At 33.6% G+C, this 25,152-nt stretch overlaps 5 protein-coding genes and 2 non-coding genes across 9 annotated transcripts; 4 read left to right on the top strand and 3 right to left on the bottom strand.

Moving 5' to 3' along the window:
* Positions 1–915: 915 nt before the first annotated feature.
* Positions 916–5,313, top strand: LOC123919502 (protein NETWORKED 4B-like). 2 transcript variants are annotated; one of them, XM_045971522.1, is made up of 3 exons: positions 916–1,237; positions 1,821–1,976; positions 3,005–5,313. In XM_045971522.1, exons 2-3 carry the CDS (start codon positions 1,871–1,873, stop codon positions 4,666–4,668), a joined length of 1,770 nt encoding a protein of 589 aa, XP_045827478.1. In that variant the 5' UTR covers positions 916–1,237; positions 1,821–1,870; the 3' UTR covers positions 4,669–5,313. The 2 variants fall into 2 exon arrangements, with proteins under 2 accessions (XP_045827478.1, XP_045827410.1); XM_045971454.1 differs by lacking the exon at positions 916–1,237 and adding an exon at positions 1,582–1,684.
* Positions 5,314–5,329: 16 nt separating this feature from the next.
* On the bottom strand, positions 5,330–5,929 carry LOC123919634 (classical arabinogalactan protein 26). The gene has a single exon (XM_045971632.1). It carries the CDS (start codon positions 5,927–5,929, stop codon positions 5,483–5,485), a length of 447 nt encoding a protein of 148 aa, XP_045827588.1. The 3' UTR covers positions 5,330–5,482.
* Positions 5,930–7,372: 1,443 nt separating this feature from the next.
* On the top strand, positions 7,373–7,453 carry TRNAL-AAG. The gene has a single exon. It is a non-coding gene; the product is annotated as a tRNA-Leu (tRNA).
* A 479-nt stretch (positions 7,454–7,932) lies between these two features.
* Positions 7,933–16,598, bottom strand: LOC123919401 (protease Do-like 2, chloroplastic). The gene is made up of 21 exons (XM_045971360.1): positions 16,350–16,598; positions 16,029–16,151; positions 15,085–15,135; positions 14,706–14,779; positions 14,565–14,628; positions 14,151–14,195; positions 13,822–13,929; positions 13,400–13,477; positions 13,229–13,295; positions 13,015–13,073; positions 12,773–12,872; positions 11,544–11,623; positions 10,272–10,328; positions 10,089–10,192; positions 9,603–9,690; positions 9,422–9,507; positions 9,294–9,318; positions 9,136–9,207; positions 8,827–8,877; positions 8,680–8,740; positions 7,933–8,589 (listed from the first exon to the last, which is right to left on the bottom strand). Exons 1-21 carry the CDS (start codon positions 16,467–16,469, stop codon positions 8,339–8,341), a joined length of 1,764 nt encoding a protein of 587 aa, XP_045827316.1. The 5' UTR covers positions 16,470–16,598; the 3' UTR covers positions 7,933–8,338.
* A 116-nt stretch (positions 16,599–16,714) lies between these two features.
* Positions 16,715–16,786, bottom strand: TRNAP-AGG. Its single transcript has one exon. It is a non-coding gene; the product is annotated as a tRNA-Pro (tRNA).
* Positions 16,787–17,806: 1,020 nt separating this feature from the next.
* On the top strand, positions 17,807–22,017 carry LOC123919136 (mitochondrial substrate carrier family protein ucpB). Of its 2 annotated transcripts, none has more exons than XM_045971327.1 (9): positions 17,807–17,940; positions 18,024–18,155; positions 19,334–19,395; positions 19,482–19,718; positions 19,799–19,969; positions 20,075–20,124; positions 20,842–20,974; positions 21,279–21,316; positions 21,487–22,017. In XM_045971327.1, exons 1-9 carry the CDS (start codon positions 17,901–17,903, stop codon positions 21,581–21,583), a joined length of 960 nt encoding a protein of 319 aa, XP_045827283.1. In that variant the 5' UTR covers positions 17,807–17,900; the 3' UTR covers positions 21,584–22,017. The 2 variants fall into 2 exon arrangements, with proteins under 2 accessions (XP_045827283.1, XP_045827290.1); XM_045971334.1 differs by having other exon boundaries at positions 17,814–17,940; positions 18,027–18,155.
* A 1,631-nt stretch (positions 22,018–23,648) lies between these two features.
* On the top strand, positions 23,649–24,122 carry LOC123888346 (prostatic spermine-binding protein). Its single transcript, XM_045937383.1, has one exon. The coding sequence runs from the start codon at positions 23,649–23,651 to the stop codon at positions 24,120–24,122; it is 474 nt and encodes a 157-aa protein (XP_045793339.1).
* Positions 24,123–25,152: the final 1,030 nt, after the last annotated feature.

Genomic DNA, 25,152 nt, shown 5'->3' with positions numbered 1-25,152 from the left:
AATAATGCTAGCGACGCACTCTTTAACAAACACACTCTAACACACTCTCTTTTATTGGTTGAAATTCACATGGGTTCCATAAAAAATGTGGACCCATATAACTTTTATGGGACCCATATAAATTTTAACCAATAGAAAAGAGTGTGTTAGAGTGTGTTTGTTAAAGAGTGTGTTGCTAGCACTGCTCTAAAATTATTATCTACCTTTTATTGCTCTTTTTTTTTTGTCGTTGATATAGACTTACTTTTATTGGTCCTTCACATCATACAATATATTTTAATGTTAACGGTACATTTTAAAAAAATATTACTGTTTAAAAGAATCCTTAAAAATATAGCATATTTCATTTTTTGTCCCTCTATATAGTGTCACTAGTGGAACCTTTAACAATAAAGATTGAATTTGTAGATATAAAATATTTGGACATCATTTTTGAAGAAAAATATTACATGGAGTTAAAATGAAAAACGATACTTCTTCAATTTCTTATCACTATAAACAAAATCAAATACATTAATTATTTTTTAGCTTCAGTAAATAACTAATGTATGTAGTTTATATCTAATCTACATAGATCAGATACATCAGTTATAAAAAATGAAAAAAGTATATAATCAAAGTCAAAAATATATAATTAGTAAAAAAATAAATTAACCTTTTATTTGTTTCATTTTTTGCCAAGAAATTTAACCTTTTATTGACCAGTAGTCCAGTAGTACTAGTATAGTTTTTGTTTTTGACTAAACATATAAATGAAAGTTTATTTATGATATGTTTGACCGTTTGATTCACATTTCACATCCATCCAACGCCCACTGTCTCACGAACGCTTCCTCCTGTTTTTATTCATGAATTCCATTTCACAATTTGCCAAACCATAAACACATACTACTAATGACCAATGAGAATTCAACTAATCAATTAATAATAATTATTAAAATCTCCATATTAAGCAGCATTATTTATTTACCAAAATAATCTCCTTTAGGTTTCCCACTTTCCCTCCCTCTCTTATAATTTGAAAAGAAACCCCCCACAGCACAGCACCCTCTGTCTCTACTGAAACCCAAGTCAAACAAATTTTGAATCTCAGTAACTGTTCAACTCGAGGATTTTGCTGTCTATGTCAAATACACGTGTTTCATCATCACTGGTTCACACCTTTCCAATAAAACAAACTAAATCAAAACCAAAAACTCTGTTTCTAGTTTCTACCGCTCTCTGCAATTTGAGTGAGGTAAGTGTTTCTTTTTTTCTTCTTCTTCATAATGGGTATTGCAAAGTTCGATTCTTTTTCACTTTTTCTTCATGTTTATACCCATTCGCAAACTTTTTATCAACTGGGTTAGCGTTTAAAATCAAGAACAAAGAAAAAGTTCCCATTTTTATTTTACGTCTTTATCTATGTGCTGCTTGTGAATATCGAAGAGGTAGTGTGTGTTTCATGTAAATTTGATTTTTTCAGTGCTTTTCAATTTTCATTCTGATTAATATTACGTCATTTTCTTATCTCTTACGTAGTACTGTATAATTTTTGAATTTTTTTACTCAATATTTTAGTTTGTGTTTTTTTTTTAGAAAAATAAGTTTTTCCTTTGGATTTTTTTGACTCAATATTTAATTTTTTTTAGAAAGTTTTGCATTTGGGATTAGGATGTGCTAGTTGTTGGTCATCATCATAATGGTGATTCCTTAATTTTTGTTTATGGAATTTATTGTTATATTCTATTCTATTGTATGTTTAATGTTGTTTAATGTTTTTCCATATATATACTCTTTTTCTTTGACTAACTTTTTTTTATTATATATATATGTACTAGGCTTTTGGTATTGGTGATATCTAAGTAAGAAGAAAGTGAGGAAGAAGGTGATGACTGAAATTACTATGAAGAATCAACTTTCACAGCCACACTGGTGGTGGCTTGATGAAAACACCACCGTTAGAAGATCAACATGGCTTCAATCTACAGTCACTGGTATAGTATCCACTTATTTTGTTTCATTTTTTTTTTATATTATAAAGTATCAACTATATATATATTCAAGATAATTACATATGAATGAATGTTAGCCGAATAACAAACTGCGACGCTAACCTTTTCTTTTGATGACTAAACCAATCCTCTTGAAAACTACATCCATATTGTTATGTTGTTTTATTTTTTATTTTCTGTTTAAAATATTTTTTTTGACGCACTGTTTAAAATATTTTTAATTAGTGCTATGTTGTTTTATTTTGTTTTAAGAATTAGGCAAATGAAATTTGAGTATAATTAGTAGGTTGGTCTTGTTTTGAACTTCAAACACATGGAATTTTGGACATGAAAATTGAATGATTGATGATGGATTGCAAGAAATGCATTCAATGATGGTGGTTTGGTTGATGGAGTCTAACCTTTGTAATAAGGGCATACCATATGAATGACCATCTCTCACCAATCATTCTTTTTTCCCAATTAGTCTTTCTCTTTGCCTATTAACTTTGTGGACCCACATGATTCTCTATACTAAAAACACTTGATAAGAGTTCCGCCGGAGGGAAACTTTCTCCGTTCGAATTCTGGTTGGGAGAGATATCTATATTTATTGTTTGACTGTGTCTCAAATAGGATTAGTTCCGGCGGAGGGAAACTTTGTGAAAAAAAGGAGTTACTTTTCAAAAGAAGAGGGCATAAAGAGAGAAAATATAACCTTGAGCATATAGTATGGAACAGTGAAAAGAGGTTATGAGCCTTTGTTATTAATTATTTCTAGAGTGTTGCTTTTGAAAACCTTTTTTTCTCTTGACTTTTTTGGTTGTTTTCCTATGCAATTTAGGGCACATGGTATCTTGGTTTTTGTAATCACATACTAGAGTGTAAATATGGAACATGATTTTATTGTTTTTGAGCCTTTTGTGAATACATACTAGAGTGTAAATATGGTACATGATTTTATTGTTGTTATGAGAGGTAATGAATGAAATTAAGTGATATGTATATATGTTTGTTTATGTTTATGGCAGAGCTGAATGAGAAGACAAAGACAATGTTAAAATTAATTGAAGAAGATGCAGATTCCTTCGCGCAACGAGCTGAGATGTTTTACAAGAAGAGACCAGAGCTTGTGAGCATGGTTGAAGATTTCTATAGGAGACACCGCTTGTTAGCTGAACGGTATGATCAAGTCAGACCTGAATCCGGAATTCGCCTGCTCAACCCTCCTGCTTCATGTAAGCATTCTCAATCAGAGAAGTTAACGAGTTTTGATGATGATCGTGGTTATGATAGCTATAGCTATTCTGAGAGTTGTGATGTAGAGGAATCTGTGGAATCTGAAATTGATGATCCTGAGCACGAAGAGGAAGAACATGAGGAAGTTCGGTCTGTGGCTGCAAATGATGTGATGAAGCTGAGGAAGGAAATTGAGATACTTGGTGAAAAGAAGAAGGGTCATAAGGATCAAATCAAGCAAATTCAAAAAGATGACATGCTTGATGTAATGAAGTTGAGGGAAGAAATAGAGCGATCCGAGAAAGAGAATGAAGCACATAAGGATGAACTCAAGCAGGAAATTTCCATTTCTAATGAAGTAGTAATGAAGTTGAGGGAAGAAATAGAACAATTCCAGCAGAAAGATACCATTCACGATCATCAAGTAATGAAGTTGAGGGAAGAGATACAACGACTCAATAAAGAGAATGAAGCACTGAAGGATGAACTCAAGCAGAAAGACACCGTTTCTAATGAAGTAATGAAGTTGAGGGAAAAGATAGAGCGACTCGAGAAAGAGAATGAAGCGCAGAAGAATGAATTCAAGCAGAAAGACACCGTTTCTAATGAAGTAATGAAGTTCAGGGAAAAGATAGAGCGACTCGAGAAAGAAAATGAAGCAAAGAAGGATGAACTCAAGCAGAAAGACACCATTTCTAATGAAGTAATGAAGTTCAGTGAAAAGATAGAACAACTCGAGAAAGAGAATGAAGCACAGAAGGATGAACTGAAGCAGAAAAACACCATTTCTGATGAAGTAATGAAGTTGAAGGAACAAATAGAACAACTCAAGAAAGAGAATGAGGCACAAAAGGATGAACTCAAGCAGAAAGCTACAATTTGCAATGAAGTAATGAAGTTGAGGGAAGAATTAGAAGAAACACACAAGAAAGAGAATGAAGCTCAGAAAGATGAACTCAAGGAGGAAGATACCACCATTTGTGATGAAGTAATGAAGTTGAGGAAAGAGATAGAACGACTCGAGAAAGAGAATGAAGCACAGAATGATGAACTCAAGGAGAAACATATCATTTGCAATGAAGTGCTGAAGTTGAGAGAAGAATTAGAAAGACACAGGGAAGAGAATGAAGCTCGAAAAGATGAACTCATGCATAAACTTACCATTTATGATGAAGTAATGATGTTGAAGGAAGAGAGGGAGAGTTTTAGAGAAGAGAATAGGACACAGAAGGATGATCTGAAACAGAAAGACAAAGAGAAAATAGAGGTAATAAGACAGCTCAGTTCAACAATAGATTTGCTGAAGCAGGAGAATGTAAAGATGAGAAACTTCATAGCTAAGGAATCTGCCAAAAAATGGAAGACACCATTTAAGTTCAACAAACTCATTGGAACATTCTCAGAGAAATTGCTTAATGGGATTCCAAAGACTAAGCCTAGTCTGGTAGCTCTCTAGATATGGTTCAAAAATTTAAAATACCATGCTGTTCTATAAAACAATATTATAAAGATATATTGATACATATGTTAGGGCCTTATCAGAATTTCCTTAGAATCAATTCAATATGTTTCTTAGTGTTTAAATGCTAGTGTACTTTCTTATAGAACTATATGAATAATTTTTTACCAATATTCCAATTGTTACAATTTTTTATTCATTTATCTATACTGTATTCAACCCAATGTGCCCATCTCACTTTTTCATGCCTTAAAAGTTTAATTTCCACTACTCTATCTTAATGCAAAGTGCACCAAAAGAAGAGTCATTAAAAGCTTCTTTTTTGCCACATAAGAGAGCATTCATTGTTCAATTGATTGCTAAAGCCAATGATCTTTATAAATAAATAGGAAGTTGTCCCTGCATTCCTAAAATCTATGGTATATTCCTCACTTTAAGGCTATTATATAAATAGATATCAAAAGAATATAGTAATAAAAACAAAGTAACATACACTAAAAAACAAAGAGTAAAGCTTTAGACACCTCATGTTTTCTATGTCACTTATCTGGAATTCGAATAGTACTGGTCATTCTTAACTTACCTCTAATGGAACTCTGGATTATTAGGGTCATCTTTCCGTAAAAATCATAGGGTTAAGACTAAAAAACTGATATCATAGAACAATGACAAAGAATCATCCCCATTTACTATTTCTACATTCAAATTACTCATAAGACAGACACATAAAATGTTCACTAACTAGTCTTAAATTTATAGAACATTATTACATGCTTTAAGAACACAAGCAGAAACAAACATTAACATGTACTCACATACCATGAAGCTGAATTATGCAAATTAACATGATAACAAGATGTAAAATTGAAAACAATGAGAGAGATGCACCCTGAGAAGAAGGGGCTATAGCCGGCGACGTAGACTCTGACGGTGGAAAAGCCAAAACAGGCCCTTGAGGAGTTGAGATATCTGGATTTGGAGGGCTAGGACTTGAAGGAATTGTTGGTAATGAAGAATCTGATGGAGAGAAAGCAGCTCTTCCAGGAGTAGGAAACAGTGGCTCCATATCTGGTGACATAGCAGGAGAGAACACAGGAGTTTCTGGTAATGTAGTTGGTGCTGCTGAGATTTCTGGTAAGGTAGTTGGTGCTGCTGAGATTGCTGAAATATGCATGTTTTTTGCAGAAGCTAAAGTCAATGAACAATTGCATGATATTAATGCTATGAATATTGTTGAAAATGACCAAAAGGAAGCCATAAGTGACTCTTTTTGAAGTTCTTAAGAGATAAATGTTTTTGGAGATAATTATGAAGAGGTTTATGATTGAAGCATAGAACTTTCAAAAGGGTCTATAAGAAGTGGTGGTGGGCACATAACTTTTAGTGGTAGTTGATAATTGGAAGCTTTTTTTTTCATCTCACAGCTTGCACATAAAACTTTGTATGCTACAAGACAAAGTTGATAAGTAATTTACATTGTGGAGCACATGAATTCTGAAGTGTCTTAGCATAAAAGTAAACACTAAATAATACTATTAAGAAAAAACATTGGTATGAGTTAGTTACTAGGAATTGAGGATATGCAAATTTTTCATGTCAATTTTTTTTACTTTTTATGGCTTGCCTAATTTTCTAGAGAGACCCTTTAGGGAGTTCCACTGGACCTTCATTGAGTACACGTGGTAGGTCCTAAGTCTATGAAAATATGATGATAATGCTAAAGAATTGCAGGGTAAAAATTTGAAGAATAGAGAAATTCTTAATTTCTTAGGCATGAAGTAATTAAACAATGTTTAGTTGATTATAACTTACTCTAATCTTCAAACCATACAAGCCTATTTATTTTATTGGAGTGAAATAAAAAAAGAAGAGTGCTTCATTTACACATAATGAATCATTAAAAATTTAGAATTCAACATTGAACCCTAAATTAAGTGAGTGGTTCCTTCTAACTAGATGTGAATAAAAAAGCCTATAAAAAGAAAAAAAAAATTATAAGTAAAAGTCAAATTTTTGGTATACTAGAATTTACAACACTCACACACTGCGCATCAATCACTTGTGCTAGATTCAGATAAAAGATTATTAAAACTCTTTGAACTAATTAATGTTAGAATGAAATATTTTATAGCAATGATGCATCAAAATGAACTCAAAAGTTATAGTAAATTTTTTTAAAATAGTTTTTTTAATTTGATAAGCAGTAAATAGTCATTTTATTGTAGCACTCCAAACTATATAGCAAAAAGGGATAAACATATAGTAGTATTTAGGTAAAAAGAAGTCCAACCAAATAGTAAAAGGAGTAGGCAGGGGAATCCTATGTTATTGTTTTTTCTTCTCTAATGCTACATGCACATTCCTTCATTAATTTGGTGGGATCATGTTGATGGGTCACTTGGCACTATGTTTTTTCTATTTTGAATGTGTGATATTTTAATTTAATTAATTAATCACGGACAGCACATATGGAAGAAAGAACATGTTTTTGATTGTTGGATAGTACTATACATACAACTTTCACAATATGAATGGTAACAAGACAAGTATAGTGTGAATGGTAGTGACTAGTGAGAGTGAGAAGTAACATTATGGAGAAGGTGTCACTTGCATATGTCAAACAACTGAACCCACTTTTTACTGTTTTTCGATTAGTTTGTGTTTGTAAATAAAAGAGTTACCGTACAAAATATATCAACATGTTGAGATGGCCGAGTTGGTCTAAGGCGCCAGATTAAGGTTCTGGTCCGAAAGGGCGTGGGTTCAAATCCCACTCTCAACAATCATATTTTTTTTTTCAAATCTTAGAACATGCCCTCATTGAGCTTGACTTCAAAGTAGTTTGATACAAAATTCTCAACATTTAGGCATGTGTTACTAGTTTTGGAGTGTGATCTAAGAATGTAGAGCTATCATTCAATCCATAACAGAACATTACTCTTAAGTTTATTAGACGATAAACAAATATGATTGCTCGACTATTAGCAAGAGCGACAATATCGTCATCTAGTTGCTTTTATGTAGGACTGTAGGTTATAATAATTGTTATATTACATATTGCATTACACAAGTTCTATTTAAATAAAAAATAAATACTAGTATAAGTCTTCTACTGTCAAACCAAAAAAGAAATCTAGACTCAACAGAAGGTCTTGAATATGATGGTTTTTCCTTGTAGATAAAATTTAAAATTTTCCATGCATGAGGCTCCTTTAATTCTTGAAATACACCATGAAATTTTGCATTAATTGCGTCAAAGAATAGCTGTAACTTGCAAGAGTCACTCTTATGTGCATTATTATTTCCCCAGAAATATAGAATACACCTTAAATTAGAGAATCAAACCTGAAGAGATCTTCTGAGTTTATCAAATCAAGAGTCGCACTAAAAGAATAAAAAATACAACATGGAAGAAAAAGCGATTAGCTCTTGTCTATAGTCCTATACTCCTATACTCCTATCCCTTCTCTAAAACAATTTAACAAGAGAGGGAGAGAGAACAAATCATCGACTCTAGCATTTTCACTCGGTAGCATAAAATTATTCATGTGGTGACATCAAAGGTTGCCCCTGATACTGTTTGCTGCCCAAAATTGTGACCATATGCTTCAAATATGGTCTCCAAGAGAAATTTCACACTAACATGACATCTTTGGGTGAAAATTAGCTATGCCCAGAACAATCCATCGTGGCTAACTTCGTTATTTGAAACCGGGGTATCACCAAATTCCTGGTCTGCTGGTTGGTCATCTTCTACTTCTAGTGAATCCACATAAGGTTCCTGAAGATCAGGAGATCTTTCAGATTGGATACCATAGTCATCGATCAAGGATGTTGTAGTAGCAATAACATCTTCTCTCAACAAAACAGCAGCATAGCAATCTTCAAATTCAAAACACATATACTTGTCCTTGCATGCTGAAAAGGAGCAAAGCAATGGAACAATCATGAGACGACACATTGCAAAAGAAAATGAACGCACAATAGATGGGTAAAGAAATAACTTACAATCAATGAGATGAGCAAGATGTTGAATATTTTTAATTCGAACTCCGTTGAATTTTATAACCTGCATAAAATATCATTTTAAGAGAAACATACACGAAGTAGTGATCCAGTGGGAGGGAATCAATGTCACAGATGGAAATGACTTGCCTGCATATTGCTCATATCTTCGTAACCTATGTTGTAATTGTTTGCCATGACCTGTCATCAATCAGAAATCGTAGTAATTATTTTACCACACAAAGCAGCTAAATATCTGACCAGAAAATGCTAAATGCTATTATTGGACTAAGACAAATAAATTGATATTAGCAAATATTTTAAACAAGACACGTAAAATGAGATGTCGGGAGTAAGATCAATGTCACAACAAGTAAAATGTTACATGTGATGCAAATATCTCAAGGATGCAATCAAATATCATTCACAATTTTTGAAGAAATTAAATATGCAACCAACCTGTGAAAGGATTACAATCTGTTCTCCTTTAAACTTCGGAAATGAATAGCGTGCCTTTGCCAACAACTTTAGCTGAACAAAGTGGAAAAAAAACAATCACAAACTCAAATTTTTCCAGCTTTGTGCTTTAAGGCTAGCCCAAAAAATTTAGAACTTACCCCTATAGTGTCTTCATGTTCCTCCCTGTTAAAAATTTCATAATTAATGAAATAAATACTAGTTCATAAAAAGCCCTGCCCCGTCCCACAAAGAAAACCACTATATATAAAGAATAAATACAACATACTCAATATATGGCTCTGAAAGAGGTGTGAACACTAAGCCGGCAATTATTAAGTAGGAAGGCTGACCTTCATCAATATGAAAGGGGACCTTGAAGAGAAAAAAAAAAATTGCAAAACAAAGAGCATCAGATTAACAGAATCATGGAAATGATTGATACCAAATTTCTACGACAAATCACATACCAAATTAACTCTTGGATTTAAAATAACTTTAACTTTCATTGATGTTCCGGCTCTGATGATACCAAGTTCTGCAGTATCACCTGCAAATCTGTATAACATTGTTATTCGAAGCATATGAATGGTCCATACCCCATAAAAACAAATGTCAAATGCTTTGATCCTTGGTTCATGATATTCTTAAATAAGACATCATAATAAGCGACAAAGTAAACATATAGGAGTATCTGCAATATAAAATGCATTACATAATATTTGAGGAACCAATAGTGAACTATTATATATACCTACACAATTTCAAGTAGCAATTATAATACCGATATAAAGCAAAAGCATGGGGGTAGCAAGAAAGTAATACTGTTAATATTACAAAGTTGAATCTCACAATTATAGTTTTCGTTGTGCAACAACAATACTTAATTATGTGATAAACTGTAAATCAAATTCAGATTTTGATGTCTTTAATTTCGAAGAGAAAGAACCTCTTACTTTTGACTGATGAGGTAGTGGAAGGCAATTCTCTCATTTGAGCGGAATGGAACTGTTCCTTCACATCCAACACGCAGGTCATCAAAGCTGACAATCACATCACCCTATAATGGAAAGTTTAATCTAAAATGTTAACGCCCGATCCAATTGGTGTAACTTACTCAGAATTCACAATCACTATACCTCCTTTAATACATTTTTTGCATCCGAAGTTGGTTCAACTCTACGTACCAATACACCCTGCACAAAACATAAAGGGTGACATTAAAATTGATGATATAAAATTATTTATTGTTGAAGTTACAAGCTCCGTTTGAGAGTTTGAAGGGGAGGAACGGGAGGACTTTGGAGGGAGGAAATGAGAGGGGAAAAAAAGAGAAAGCTTTTACATTTTTTGAGTGTGTTTTTGTAGAGAATGTGAAGAGAATGTTTATGATAAATTTATTTTTAATTTTGAGATTATTATAAAGAGATGAAAAGGATTTGAAGAGTCTTAGATTTTATATTGGGCCTAACTCATCCCTACAAAACCGGCTTGTAAGGTGAGGGTTGCCAAAGCTATATAAACGCTACACAGGCCATATCTCTTAGCAATGTGGGACTAAATCCACCCCTTCACACCCAACACAATGAAGGTGTTGGAGGCTGCAATGAAGGCAACTCAAATGCCGCAATTAGGCAGATGGGGGCGGACCGCAATGAAGGCGGAATATCCAACACACCCCCTCACGCTCAGGCCCAATGGGCCTGAAGCGTGGACGATGCGGGAAGCCCAACAATAGATCTAGGATAGGCTCTGATACCATCTTAGAAATGGATATTGGGCCTAACTTATCCCTACAAAACCGGCTTGTAAGGTGAGGGTTGCCTAAGCTATAAACACTACACAGGCCATATCTCTTAACAATGTGGGACTAAATCCACCCCTTCACACCCAACACAATGAAGGTGTTGGAGGCTGCAATGAAGGCAACTCAAATGCCGCAATTAGGCATATGGGGGCGGACCGCAATGAAGGCGGAATATCCAACACACCCCCTCACGCTCTGATACCATCTTAGATTTTATATTGGGCCTAACTCATCCCTACAAAACCAGCTTGAAAGGTGAGGGTTGCCAAAGCTATATAAACGCTACACAGGCCATATCTCTTAGCAATGTGGGACTAAATCCACCCCTTCACACCCAACACAATGAAGGTGTTGGAGGCTGCAATGAAGGCAACTCAAATGCCGCAATTAGGCAGATGGGGGCGGACCGCAATGAAGGCGGAATATCCAACAAAGAGTTTGTCTAAGTCCTCCAAAATCCTCCTCTAATACATTTTTTTGAGTTCTCTCACATTAGGGGGATTTTGTATTATGAAGAAAACTAACCCCCCATGCATAACATAACTACATTCGTTGTATGACAATAACCTGTTTCAACCACTGAAGATTTAAACCAAAGACATACCTCGTTAGACTGTATTTTCAAACATGCACGCAGCGCAGGATTCTCCAACTTTTGTATAAGTACACCGAGGCAAGGGAAACCTAAAAATGAAAACATAGTTTTAGACCACCAGCATAGTTTGCATATTAAGCTTTATTGGAGGTTTGATTCCTAATCGATACAACATGATATGTTTTCTTGCATACACCAGCGATAACGTTTTGCCCAGATTCAAGCTGGAATTAAAAGATTCCAGGCGTTATAGGACATTACGGGCAATGTAGTCAGGTTCTCGCACCGGGTCTTAGGTTCTTACGATCCTACGAGCTCGTGAAGGCCAAACGAGCTTAGAACCCATGTAGGTTCCTTTTTTGATCTGTCTGTAGTCAGGTTCTCGCACCAGGTCATAGGTTCTTACGATCCTAGAGGTTTTTCTTTACCTGAGCTCTAGACGGCGTCGTTGTGAACCTCGCCGGCAGTTAGTGCATGTTTGTTCTCACTCCTTTCTCACTTTGGTTCACTCCTCTCTCACTTTCAACTATCTCTTTCACTCAAACCTCTGTCCTACATGAAACCCCTCGGTTTTCATTTTGTTTTTTTTTTAACCCTGCTGATGCTTCTTCCAACCCTCTGTTATGAACTTATGAACATTTGGAATGATCTCTATGAAATATTAATTAATTATGTTTATTTTGTTTATGTATTATATTTTTTGTGTGTTTATGTGTATATGTATATATGTGAAGTTACAATTTTACCCTTAGTAGGATCTTACGAATCGAGCTACGATCCCGATCTTACGATTCTCAACCAGCCTACCGATCCTACGTAGGATCTCGAACCTGACTACATTGATTACGGGAATACATACTTGGACTCCAACTTACATGCATTTACATATCTAGAACTGATATTATTATCACCTTTCTTTACTATAGACATGAAAAGTGATTAATTCATGCGCCAAAAACAAAAAACACACATGAACATTTTTAGGAGGTCAATAAATTGGCATGTAAAAGACAACATGGACAGGATCATAGACTTCATCCTATAAGAGTAAAAGATGTTACTATCTTGAGTAATTTGTAGCTTTTATCAGTAAGACATTATGCAGGACTGACAGTCATACAAAGTGATATTTAGAGTTACAGACAAAACACTAAATTTCCCTATGCAGTATGATTCAATGCCTACAGTAAACATAGCGATGCACCAAAATATGTAACTATTTTAGAAGAACTTCTTACCTGAATACTTTCCATTCTTTTCATAGTCAGTAAGAAAATGAGATACAACTGTTGTTGGAATCACATATCCGATATTCTCAACATCTTCAGCTTTGAGAGCCTAGAAATATTGTCCATTAGAAAATGGCTCGAAATGAAGACAACATACTGAAACTTCTGATCAATTAGCACAAGATTATCTGGCAAGAACCAACTCCCAGAAATCCTTAATACATCAACTAGCTGTGTACCATAAAATCTACCTGAAATGCCACTCCGATGCACTTTCCTTGGTCATTGAACGCTGGACCTCCGCTATTACCTAAAATTTAACGAGTGTGAATTATGTCTATTACACTATCACATCAAATATATATAACTCCATAAAGAATGAAGGAGTTATTTCGACACTCGGTGGCAGTATAACACTATATAGATCGAGAAATGATAGTTAAAGTCACTTTTAGATATACTGACCAGGATTTATTGCTGCATCAATTTGAATGCCCAATAAGTCAGACGATCCATGAGCATATGAACAAACCTGGTTACAATTTTCGTTCAAAACTGAAAACTAAAACTAAAAAAAAAAACTTGATTGATTTCAAAGCAGATTAGTAGTTAAGTTCCACATCTAATATATCAAACCTCTACACGAGATACAACTCCCTTTGTCACTGAAATTGTGTCTCCTCCAAGAGGATATCCCACAACCGTTACAGAATCCTTCAAGTTAGAGAAAGAATAAACAAAGTTTAGTACAAAACATGCAAACAGGAAAATATTAAGAAAATTTATACAAGATATAATATGTTTGTATACTAATTCGTGTGTGTGTTTGGTCAAATTTGGCTCTCCAATGTGCTCCTAAAAATGTAGGAGTACATCTGATTTGTAGTAATTTAATAGATTTCAGGCTTTCTAAGTTCACCCTTTATTCTTTTACAATTTCAGTTCATTCACACTAGGAACTCCAATGGGAGTTCTTAGATGGTTTTTAGATGAACTTTAAGGATTTTTATTAGGTTCACAGGTATATTTACAAAAAGACAACAGTGACAGTTATAAACCTGAAGATTCGGCAAACGTCCAAATCTAAGAGGCTTCGCATCTTTCCAAAACTCCTCATTTTCTACTGAAAGCAAAGCTAAATCACAACTAACAGCTCTGGCTAAAACCTGTACATTCCATCAGTGAGAATAAAGTAAGAATCATGACATGTACACATGTGCTAAATAATAATATCAACTTCTAAGAGTTTTCCCTTGTCAGTAGAATACTATTGTTTGGAAAAAATGTTATGTCAATGTTTAAGAAAATTGTTCTAACACCCAAAGCTTCATCAGATAATAATAGTATACTGAAAAAAACAAGGACAGCACCTTCATGGGAGACATACCTTAGCCACATATTTCGAATCATCCCCTCTTTTCTTGACTTTAACCTGCGATTATCCCAAAAGAAAAATCATAACAATTGAATCTGCTTAAATTTATTTGCACATCAGACGTTACAATTACATGGATAAAGTGAAAATATCTAAGGAATAACAATAAAATGTTTTAGTCTAATTGGGCATGCAATGTATAACTTTGATGTACAAATTTGTAATAAGATAACGATTAATACAATAAATCTAGGAACTGTCTTCTAAGATTATGGTTTTCTACAATCTGAACAATCAGGAAATTTCTCCTAAAATTCCACTTTTGGTTGGCTATTTCATAAATAAGATCCATCTAGAAGCCAATTATAAGAAATTTATAATACACAATCTAAAATATACTGAAGAAATGACAACTCGCGAAATTACCTGTGTATCATGCTCCACACAATGTGCATTGGTTAATAGTTTCCTACCTTTGATCATAAATGCACTGCACAAGATGTGGCCTGTAAGTATAAAAAGATAGGGATTCGTACTATTCTACAGTTAAGGTATTCAAAATCTTGCCTTCCAGTGCTTGCGTATTGTCTTTGCTTTTGCCAGGGAAGTGAATAATCTGGGGGAGTATGCGTGCAGTACACCTAAAGATGTCATTGCAACAAAGAGAAAGTGTGTATAAGAGCAATGCAAATATGGAAAGCAACAATATTATATGAAATTAATAAGATGTTGATTGCTCAAATGCTGAAATCAATAGACGACCAAGAGACATGTTATGAAAGCACAACATCCAACCAGAACACAAACACAGATGTCAAACAGAATCACGGCGTGAAATAAACTACAAGTTTGTGTTTTGGCTTTGAAATTGGAGGTGCAACCCTTCAAGCCCTCTGAGACAATATAAAATGATTCATAAACAGGAATAAAAAGAGTTAAACTTCACCTTCACAACAGCACTGAGTAAATCCAAATCTCGTAAAACACTTGATTCAACCTGAAATTAAACATAATCATTTGAAGAGGAAAGGAGAAGCATGCAAAGAGATTTTTTTTTTTTGGAATAAGCATTTAATTCCAACCTTGTAAGAAAAAGGTTCTTAACAGTTTATGAGTAGTGATTATAAAGAAGTTAGAATAAAGGACTTATAAAAAAGCTGTGGTGCATAAGTTGAATTCAACTTATAAAAAGCCATCAGTTATAATACTCAGAGTCATAGTTATAGCAAGATCATTTCAGCTTTACTTTTCCTATAAGCTAGCTCTATATCAATTATTTGAAGACTAGAGGAAGTTGCTCCAACCCATGGTCAAAAGGCATGCCACAAGCACCGGGAATCAAACCGAAAACCTATTTGTTAACGATGTTCGGTCCTACTGGTGGATTTAACTCTAATTGACCAGCACAAACATACTCTTAATTCAATTATCAGGTATGCAGCACAGCTGCAAATTATGGGGTACAAATGTCGAATTCAGAAACAAAAACAGTGATTTAATTAAGTTTCCACACAACAAGTCAGGGGATTTGGACAAACCCTTGTAGATCTACTGATCTCTCCCTCTAGATTTCCTTTTGAGTCATTAACCCTAACCCTAAACCTAACTTGTTCAATACATATTTAATAAGGGAATTTAAACATGGCCTGAAAATATAACCCGTGCATGTTTGGATTGACGGTGGAATTGTCAGAATCACAGTGAACCACCACGGTTTCGACAAAAGCTATACTTTTGAGCTTCTACAAAATCAAGGTGCCACTGTAATTATGCAAAACTCACTACCGCTCATCCAAAGTTACACGAAATTAGTGATATATCGGTGCTAATACACCAACATCGAAATGCACGAGACTAAATTGGGAATTGAATCAGTTGCCACAACAGTACCTCCCTAAGCAATTCTCCCACCGTAATGTCCTTATCTTTCTTAGCTGCCACCATATTCCCTCCAGTAGACCTTTCATCTTTTGATGATAGCTCCAAAGGATTCTTTTGCCATCCAACATTCTTCTGAAATTTCAATACATCAAAAAAATAAAAATTAATAAATAAACATTATGTAGTATCTCATTGTATTTATATTTCATTGCTAACACTTTCCTATTTATGCCACTAACAACAAGTTAAAACAGTTTAAAGAACAAAAAAATGCCATTTTTCAACCAGAAAAATAAAAAAGAATTAAATTTTGGGAAAATTAGGATTTACTTTGGGGTTGGCATCGAAAGGGTTGCGGCTGCAACGGATGTGTGTATGAGTGTGTCTATGTTTGATTGTGGAAGATGGTAAAGAGAACATGGAACAGTAACTAGATAATGTAACTGCCATTTTCACTACACAATCAGAGACAGAAAAAAAAAGAGAGAGTTACAACAGAGTTGAGTTTGAAGTGTGTCTTTGTACTTGGTTGTTCTTGTTTTCTTATCCTCTTTTCTGCTAACTCGTTCTATTTATCTTATGTTTGAATTTTTCATTTATTTAATTAACTGATATGTTAATTTAATTTATGTTAATTATGTGTGACGATAATTAATTAAAATTAATATAAAAAATGTGTGAAAAAAACAAAAAAAGGGGCATTCCGAGAATTGAACTCGGGACCTCTCGCACCCTAAGCGAGAATCATACCACTAGACCAAATGCCCTTATGATGGTAAAGGTGTTCCCGAATATTAATTAGTTGCATTACTTCAACCGTATGTCAATAATTATTTTTGTGCAACAAACAATTAAATCATATTTATATTATTGTGATTTAAGTTTGGTAATATGAAAGTTTTTTATGTTCCTGAATAGCTTTCTTCAATAGGGTTTCTGCTTTGCGTAAATGTTTTGTTAGAAGATATGATTTTCATTTATTTTTGTTGAATTATACGTATTTGATATTTTCCTTCTTATTTCAATTTTTGTTGTTTTAAGCAGACTCTATTCTAGCTCTGTCTTTGCTACACTTATGGTTATGTGTTCAAATAACACTAGGTATAATATTTGAGTAATGTTACGTCGCTCAATACCGTTATTTTTTTTTTTATACATCAATATCGTTATTTTTTATTTGTCTCAATAACATATTAAAATACAAAAGAATAAATAAAAACAAGTGAGAGACCAAGCATACTAATTATATTTTGACAAACAATTTGTATATGATTACAAAATTTTATATGATCATTTCAATATAATAAATTATTTGATAAATATTATTTACATAAATGTAATAAAGATTTCTTAAAATTAAAATGATGAGTTAAAATTTACAATCATGTTGTATTTCAATCTATATAATATTTATTTTCACATAACATACATAATTCAAATAGTTATATTTAATACATGAAAAATACTATTTTTTACAATACATATTGATAAGTACATAGTTATTGGTGCTATCCGTTATTGAAAAGGCATTGCAATAGTAATATTTAATTCATAAGAATGAAATAAAAAAATCAATCGTCTATGAATCATATAATATTCAAATTTAATTTTTTAATTTAAAAATAATAAATATATTAACTGTTTTTTATATTTTTAAACTAATATTCATAATACATAAATTTTTAAATAAAAAATAAAATTCTTTATTTCAGATTAAATTAAAAATTAAATTATCAACTACAAGTATAGGAACATGTGTTTTTGTTTGCCTCATTTAATTTCCCTCGCGTGATTCTCTCATCAATGGTAAAGGGAGCATAACATAGATCTCTGCTTGTAGAAAGCTACTGTAAATACACATAGAATCATAGATAGAGAATAATGTCTGGGAATTCTAGTTCCGATAATTCCGCACTTTCAGGTTTGTTACGAACGAGTTTGGTTGTTTTATCCATTTCCCCAAACATAACAACTAACAATGCATTCCCGTGCGTGATTTGTTAGGAGGAGGAGGAGGAGCCGCGAAGAATGATGAAAAGAAGAAGAATTGGTCTACGTCCCCTTCAACTCTTTTCAATCACTTTGCCACAAGTGGTCTTTCCGTCGCAATTGCTACATCAATTACTCATCCTCTAGGTCAGTTAGTGCCTGCTTCTCAATTTCATCTTTTTCTGTTATATAGATAGATTTCGAGACTCAATTCTATTAACAATGAGGTTGCATTTGGTAGGGATTTACTTTAGAGTGGAAACCATTGATGAGTGTTTGATATTGTAGCAAAATTCATGTAAATGCATCACAACATAGAAATATATTATTTTGGTAATTGGTTTTCTCTTTAATGGTTATAATCTCTTAATTTTTAACTTTCTAACTTTATAGACTGTTAAATTTAAAGAATAGAGAAAGAATAGAGGTCCACAAATCCTAGCTCAAATTGGTAGAAATGCTGAAATTGCTAGTGTTGGATGTCATGACTGGGGTTCGAACTCCGATCCCTCCACTTTGTGTGTGTGAGTTTTCAATGGTTTTGCCATTTCATCTATCAACAAAAAAAAATAAAAATTTAAAGAACAGAGAGGAGTGATTTTAACAGACGGGAAAAAACAAATGTTGGGAGGGGATGGATGGATCCTCTTTATTTGGTTTGGAGGAGTGGGAAAAGAAATATTTTTCTTTTGACAGTAAACAGCCGTCAGTTAATTGAAAACAAAAACAAGATACAGATATTTTCGACTAGCATAGGGGCATGCCCTTGATAAGTCATAGATCCAACAGTAACAGATAACTGAGCTAAATTACGAGCTATAATATTGAGTTAACAGGTAATGGAAAACAAACAAATTTACTGTTACCATTATAATAGTAAATACTTTAGAGTAATCCCTCAATTGGATCCTTAGAGATTAAAGTGTTGCCATGTTAGCTCTTGATTTTTGTCACCAAATTTGTCTACATGGTGGCTGAAAGTGATGGCAAAAGAACAATGTTATGATGCTTAATATATTGAGGATAGATTTTAGGTGGTTACTTCATAAGGGGCAGGCCAAATTGTCTTTTTTAGTTTTTCATAGGTTCCATCTACTGGAGTTAATCTTATTTAAGGCATTGTCGAACACTAAAATGTGGGTCAAATTGAAAATTTATTGACATAAGAAATGAAATCAATAACTATAGTAATGATGTTATCGTTAAGTTGGTGTAGTTTACATTGAGTCCTTTAATGTGTTGAGAAGAAACACATTTATTTGAGTTTTGGAAGAACATAAAACAAATCTTTAAATATATTTAACTTGTTTCTACATGCCATGCAGATGTATTGAAAGTGAGGCTACAAATGCAACTTGTTGGTCAGAAAGGTCCTTTGAGTGGAATGGTAGTTCACTGAGTTCAACCTTTCCTCTTTAGAGCTTATCTATCACATTATAATACAAAACTTTTGTCAATTAAGCAATTTTCCAGGGACAATTATTTTTAAGTGTGGTGAAAAATGAAGGACCTAAGTCTTTGTATCTGGGTTTGACACCTGCTTTAACAAGGTCAGTGGTTTATGGAGGACTACGCTTGGGTTTGTATGAACCTTCTAAGCATGCGTGTGATCTTGCTTTTGGCTCCTCCAATGTTTTAGTTAAAATTGCTTCGGGAATGTTTGCTGGTGCTTTTGCAACTGCACTGACCAATCCAATGGAAGTTCTCAAGGTGAGCTATCACATCTTTTTCTAATACCGTAAGTATTATTTTTTTATTTTGTCCTACAAAAATGATATTCCTGCAATCAGGTGCGTTTGCAAATGAGTTCAGACATGGGAAAGAGTGGACCAATTGTAGAGCTTCGGAGGACTATATCTGAAGAGGGAATCAAAGCTCTGTGGAAGGGGGTGGGCCCTGCCATGGCCAGAGCAGCTGCCTTGACCGCATCCCAGTTGGCTACTTATGATGAAACCAAGCAGGTAAGTTTTTGTTCATCTATTATTCCTCCGCCTAATTTACTTTTACCTTTATTTTCAAATAAATCATTGCTTTTTAATAACTTGTTTTGCTTCCTCCTTATACAGATTCTAGTCAAGTGGACATCTCTCAGAGAAGGATTTCATCTACATCTGATGTATGGCTCTCCCGTCAATTTTATTTCTTCATATCTTTCTTAGTGCAGACTGAACCAAAGTTAATGAAGTATCATTAGAGCCTGATGATTGACCAAAATCATGTGGGCAACAACTTTAAAATAGCGAAGAATCTTGAAGAAAGAAATTTGCATTACTAATGTTTTATTTTGCTTATAACATTGAAACTGAAGTGCATATTTTGTTATAAAGCTATTTTTGTTCATCTCATTAATTGAAACAGTGATTTTCCACTTTGGCACGCGTTAGGTCATAGGTGTAGGTTGAGGGAGATTAAGTTAAATAGTAAGTGTGAGTTTAGTTGGGACTGAGAATAGTAACTGTGAGATTAGTTGGGACTGAAATATTTAAAGGCATGTAATGCTATATAATACAACACCAAGGGATGCGGGAAATTGGTGGATTAGTGGTACCAGTTGGAATTGTTGCTATGTGACTAGAAGATCACAGATTAGTGTCTTGACATTAGCTTCTTGCAAATGCAAGATTAGGCAGCTAATCTGCAAAACATACTCAATGAATCTGATTCTTCCTTGATCTCTGCAAGGCAAAAGATTTATAGCATCAGATTGCGATTTTTCTTCCTATCAGTCACCAGACAAATCTGAATTCATTTGAATTTTGTCATTATTTTGAAATCAAAATAGTTTTCCACTATCTGATGTAACTTAGCTAATTGTATTATGTACCTTATACAGCTCCAGCACAGTTGCAGGGATACTGAGCACCCTCATAACTGCTCCCGTGGATATGGTTAAAACACGTCTCATGTTGCAACGAGAATCCAAGGGTGGTAGAATATATAAAAATGGCTTTAACTGTGCATACCAGGTATTAACATTGTTTTCTCATCTCCCAAACCAGCAGTACTTTGTTTGTTCTATACCAATCTTTGCTTCTTTATTTTAAGTGCTTGACTTTAGTTCAAAACTTGGTACTGTGCTATATAAGTTCTATACTACTTTCATGCATTCTTTGACTCTGACTTGGCTTTCCTAATTCTTAATGATTAGCTTATAATGGAGTGATATTGAAGTGACTTCCATATAACCCAATAATGAAGAAAACAAATGATTTATTTTCTCGTATGGCATTCAATTTTGATATTTTAGTGCATTTTTATTTGTGGTTTCAGGTCCTGCTTAAGGAGGGTCCAAGGGCACTTTACAAAGGGTGAGTTTTATGTTTGGTATGCATTTTTGCATCGAGCTAGTTTGTTTTACTTCATCCATAACTTTAATACACTATCTAACATCCGAGGTTCTTGTAAGACCTCTTGAAAATTATCAATGGGACTTATAAACTCAAAGCATGCAAAATGTTCACGTGATACCTTTTGTCAGGGGCTTTACAATATTTGCAAGATTAGGACCACAAACCACAATTACATTTATATTATGTGAGGAGCTAAGGAAACATTCTGGCTTGGACGCAATTTAGTGACAGGAGTCTCCACTGCTGACTATACTGATTCTTGACGTGCTGAATAACTACTCTTTTTGCATTCAAGCCGCGGTTGGGGAATTCTTTTCGATAGTTAATATCTACATTCTACATTGGTGATTTGAGGTTTGTTCCCAGAGAGCCAACCAGATCATATTTTTACTCACAATTATGCAGACCCTTTTAAGTGATTATTGTTTTGCTCCTTCTGATACCACCACCATTGTATTAGTATAAACAAAAGGATGTTGATTCTTTTGTTTCTATCACCATCACATCACTGTATTATAGAGAAAATAATATTGCTCAACCCCCAGATTAAGAAGGGACTTCTCTCTCAAATGTTGCAGTCTAGTTTCTTATACTTTAGTTCTGCTGGTTCTATAATTTTGGTTGACGAGTTATTTAAATTGCGTGGGATTTTGAAGAAATTGTCAAGCGTCAATACATTTCTTGCATTTTTTTTTATTACATTAAAGCTGATTGCATACTACTTAAATCTCTCATTTTTTTTTTTGCAAAGATTAAACGGTGACTTTTTGTTGCATTTGTTTAACAAATAACATTAGTGTATTATATTTAGGCTTTGTTTGATAAGGCCAAATATTGAGCTTATAGCTATAAGCTCTGTTTGGTAATAGTTTTTAAAAAAGAGCTTATAATTTAGTTTACTAGCTTATAGTTTATTTTTTAAACACTATTTCAAGTAGCTTATAGCTTATCATATTTTCTTCCAATTTTACCCCTATCATCTTACTTGAAAAAATTAAATATTAATTAAAACATATCTTTTTTATATCATTCCATACTTATAAGCTAGCTTAATCGTTAATTTTACCAAACACTACAAATTCAATCAATTAGCTTATTCGTTATAAGTTAAAAGCTAGTTTATAAGCTATCCGCTATAAGTTCATCCACCGTAATCTAACTTATCAACTATTCACTATTTTTTACCATTTAGTATACTCTAAAAAAATACTACTCTTTATTTACTTTTAGTATTAGCCACTAAATATGACAGCTGCACATACAAATCTTTCACCGTTTCACGCCACCACCAACTAAATAAACAAATTCGGGTGTTCATAAATTACTTATTTTGAACAACCCAAATCAAGTTTTTTTTTTTTAACGTAACCCAAATCAAGTTATAAACTTTTTGTTAAGAAGTTCCATATCAGTTGTGATATAGTCTGACTAAGTGTGTATAAACTAGAGACAATCTTCACTTTATAAGTCGGTTTTGTAAGGATGAGTTAGACCTAATATTCAATTCTAAGATGATATTAGAGTCTATCCACGATTTGTTGGGCCACTTCGTCGGACCGCCTGCAATCAGGTTTCTGATCGGGCCCTCCACCATTCATATCCGCGCCTCAAGCCCATAGCGCTTGGCGCGAGCGGAGGTGTTAAGAAGTCCCACATCGGTTGCAATATGGTCTGACTAAGTATTTATAAACCAGAGGCAATCCTCACTTTACAAGCCGGTTTTGTAAGTATTCTCAATTCTAAGTTTTTTACACAAACAACCGAAATGAAGTTAAATCACGTAACCAACAACTTTTATTAATTTATTTATGTAGATAGATAAATATGGATAAAATTAAGACAAGTGTGGAGAATCCATTCACGTTATATTATACCACTTGTCCATATAGTATATTTGTAGAATTGAGCATGTGTTGGCTTATATTATAGTACTATGCAAGTTGCAATGTTTCTAGAAAACCATCACACCAACTATAGCCGTGCGGGTGCGCATCCTTTTCATTATTTATTGATTGATTTAACAAATTGAGTCCAATTTGGAGGAGCCTTTTAACTATTCATTATCAACGTGTAAACAATATTGGTCGGTTCTTTAATTTCATTTGTCACCAAAAAGTGTCAACAGTATATATAGGTTAATAGACCCCCACGTTTATTTTGCCAATTCTATTTTTTAGTTACTTCATTTTCTTGAATATTGTGAGATACTACGTATATACCCTTGTTAGAGGAGAGTGGTTATATATTATATATTGTACAATCCCCACACATCATACTAATTACTAGATCGATGGATAGGAAGAAAAACAACACTAATGATTTTTTCTCTTACGTTCGTTTTGAAGCTAGTGGTGATTCTGAAGCTGATAATAATTGTGATGATTCCAATATGAATATGGATTGGGAAATAGCAAGGCCATCGGTGGTATATGATGATGATGATAATGACGATGCTTTGTCTTGCAGCTACGATGAATCTGCATCTGCATCTGCTGCTGATGATGAACATGATGATCAGTCTTATGATGAACATCATGATGATGATGATGATGATGATGATGAGAGAGATGTTGTTGGTAATTATGGAACATCATATTGTGAAGAAGATGATGATGAAGATGATGATGAGGTGAATAATGATCAACAATATTATGAGAAGAAGAAGAAGAAATCGTATGTGTCCAATTTTGATTCAGGTGGGAGAGAGTCTATGGATGAGATGGAAAAGAACAGGCTGTTTTGGGAAGCTTGTTTGGCCTCTTGATTAATCCAATATACTCATTTTGCTTAATTAGCCTTTTTTTATTAGAAGGCTTTTAATTAGCTTACCTTAGCCTTTTGTCCCTCTTGTCATATAATGTATTATTATTAATTGAATGAATGGTACTTATGTATAGTTTATTGATTAATTTGTTTCATACGTAAATCGCTAGTGTTCAATTCATGTTGTCCAATTTTTATTTTACTCATTTTTTTTCATTTCAACTATCAACGACTATGTGATCGAGCTCAACTGATTTTTATTTTTTTAAATGGCAAAAGATATTTTATAAAGAAAATGAAAGGGATGCAAAAAGTATCAGAAGTACTTAAACTAGATCAAGAAAAGGGAATAAATACAAGAAAATATTTAAAAAGAAAATAGAATATACCAAGGTCCGGCAAGCCCTCAAACCAAGCATAAAACTAATCCGTCTCAGTTAGCGCCACAAGACTAGTGATCAAGCACACAACTCGTAGAAAGTACAAGAATGACCGGAGGTCTTATCAAGAAACCATTTTCACGGACCGAATTTTAATTTTGTTCATCAATTGTTCAACATTCACCGATTTACTAAAAACAATAGAATCATTAAGAAAATTTTAGATAGACCACACAATTGAATGAAAGCTAAATCTAGTTTAACCCTAGCTATGTCCCTTCAAGTGGTTAATGAATTTAATTAAAATAGACAAATTATTCTCAAGAATTCAAATTTAAATTCTTAGAAGAAATAATTTTTGATCAATTTTTATTTATATATCGGATAAACTCCAAATTATCAAATCTACTAACCTTGATATGGAAGTTAGAAAAAAAAATTCTACCATCAACTGGCGTCAAGTGGTTTTTTTTATAAACCGGGTATATATTATCTGCGTGCAACTGCAAAAACTAATCGCTTGAGCCTTGTGGGACCCAAATGAGTGACAAACTCTTCTTAAGAATTTTAACATTGCTGCATGTCTAAGTCAGGGATCGAACACAGGATCTTGATTAAGTTAGAAGAGACCCGCGCCATCTAGCGTTACTA

Source organism: Trifolium pratense, linkage group LG1 (genome assembly GCF_020283565.1).
Source record: "Trifolium pratense cultivar HEN17-A07 linkage group LG1, ARS_RC_1.1, whole genome shotgun sequence".
Classification (NCBI taxonomy): Eukaryota; Viridiplantae; Streptophyta; class Magnoliopsida; order Fabales; family Fabaceae; genus Trifolium; species Trifolium pratense.
This window is presented reverse-complemented; position numbering and strand designations above follow the sequence as displayed.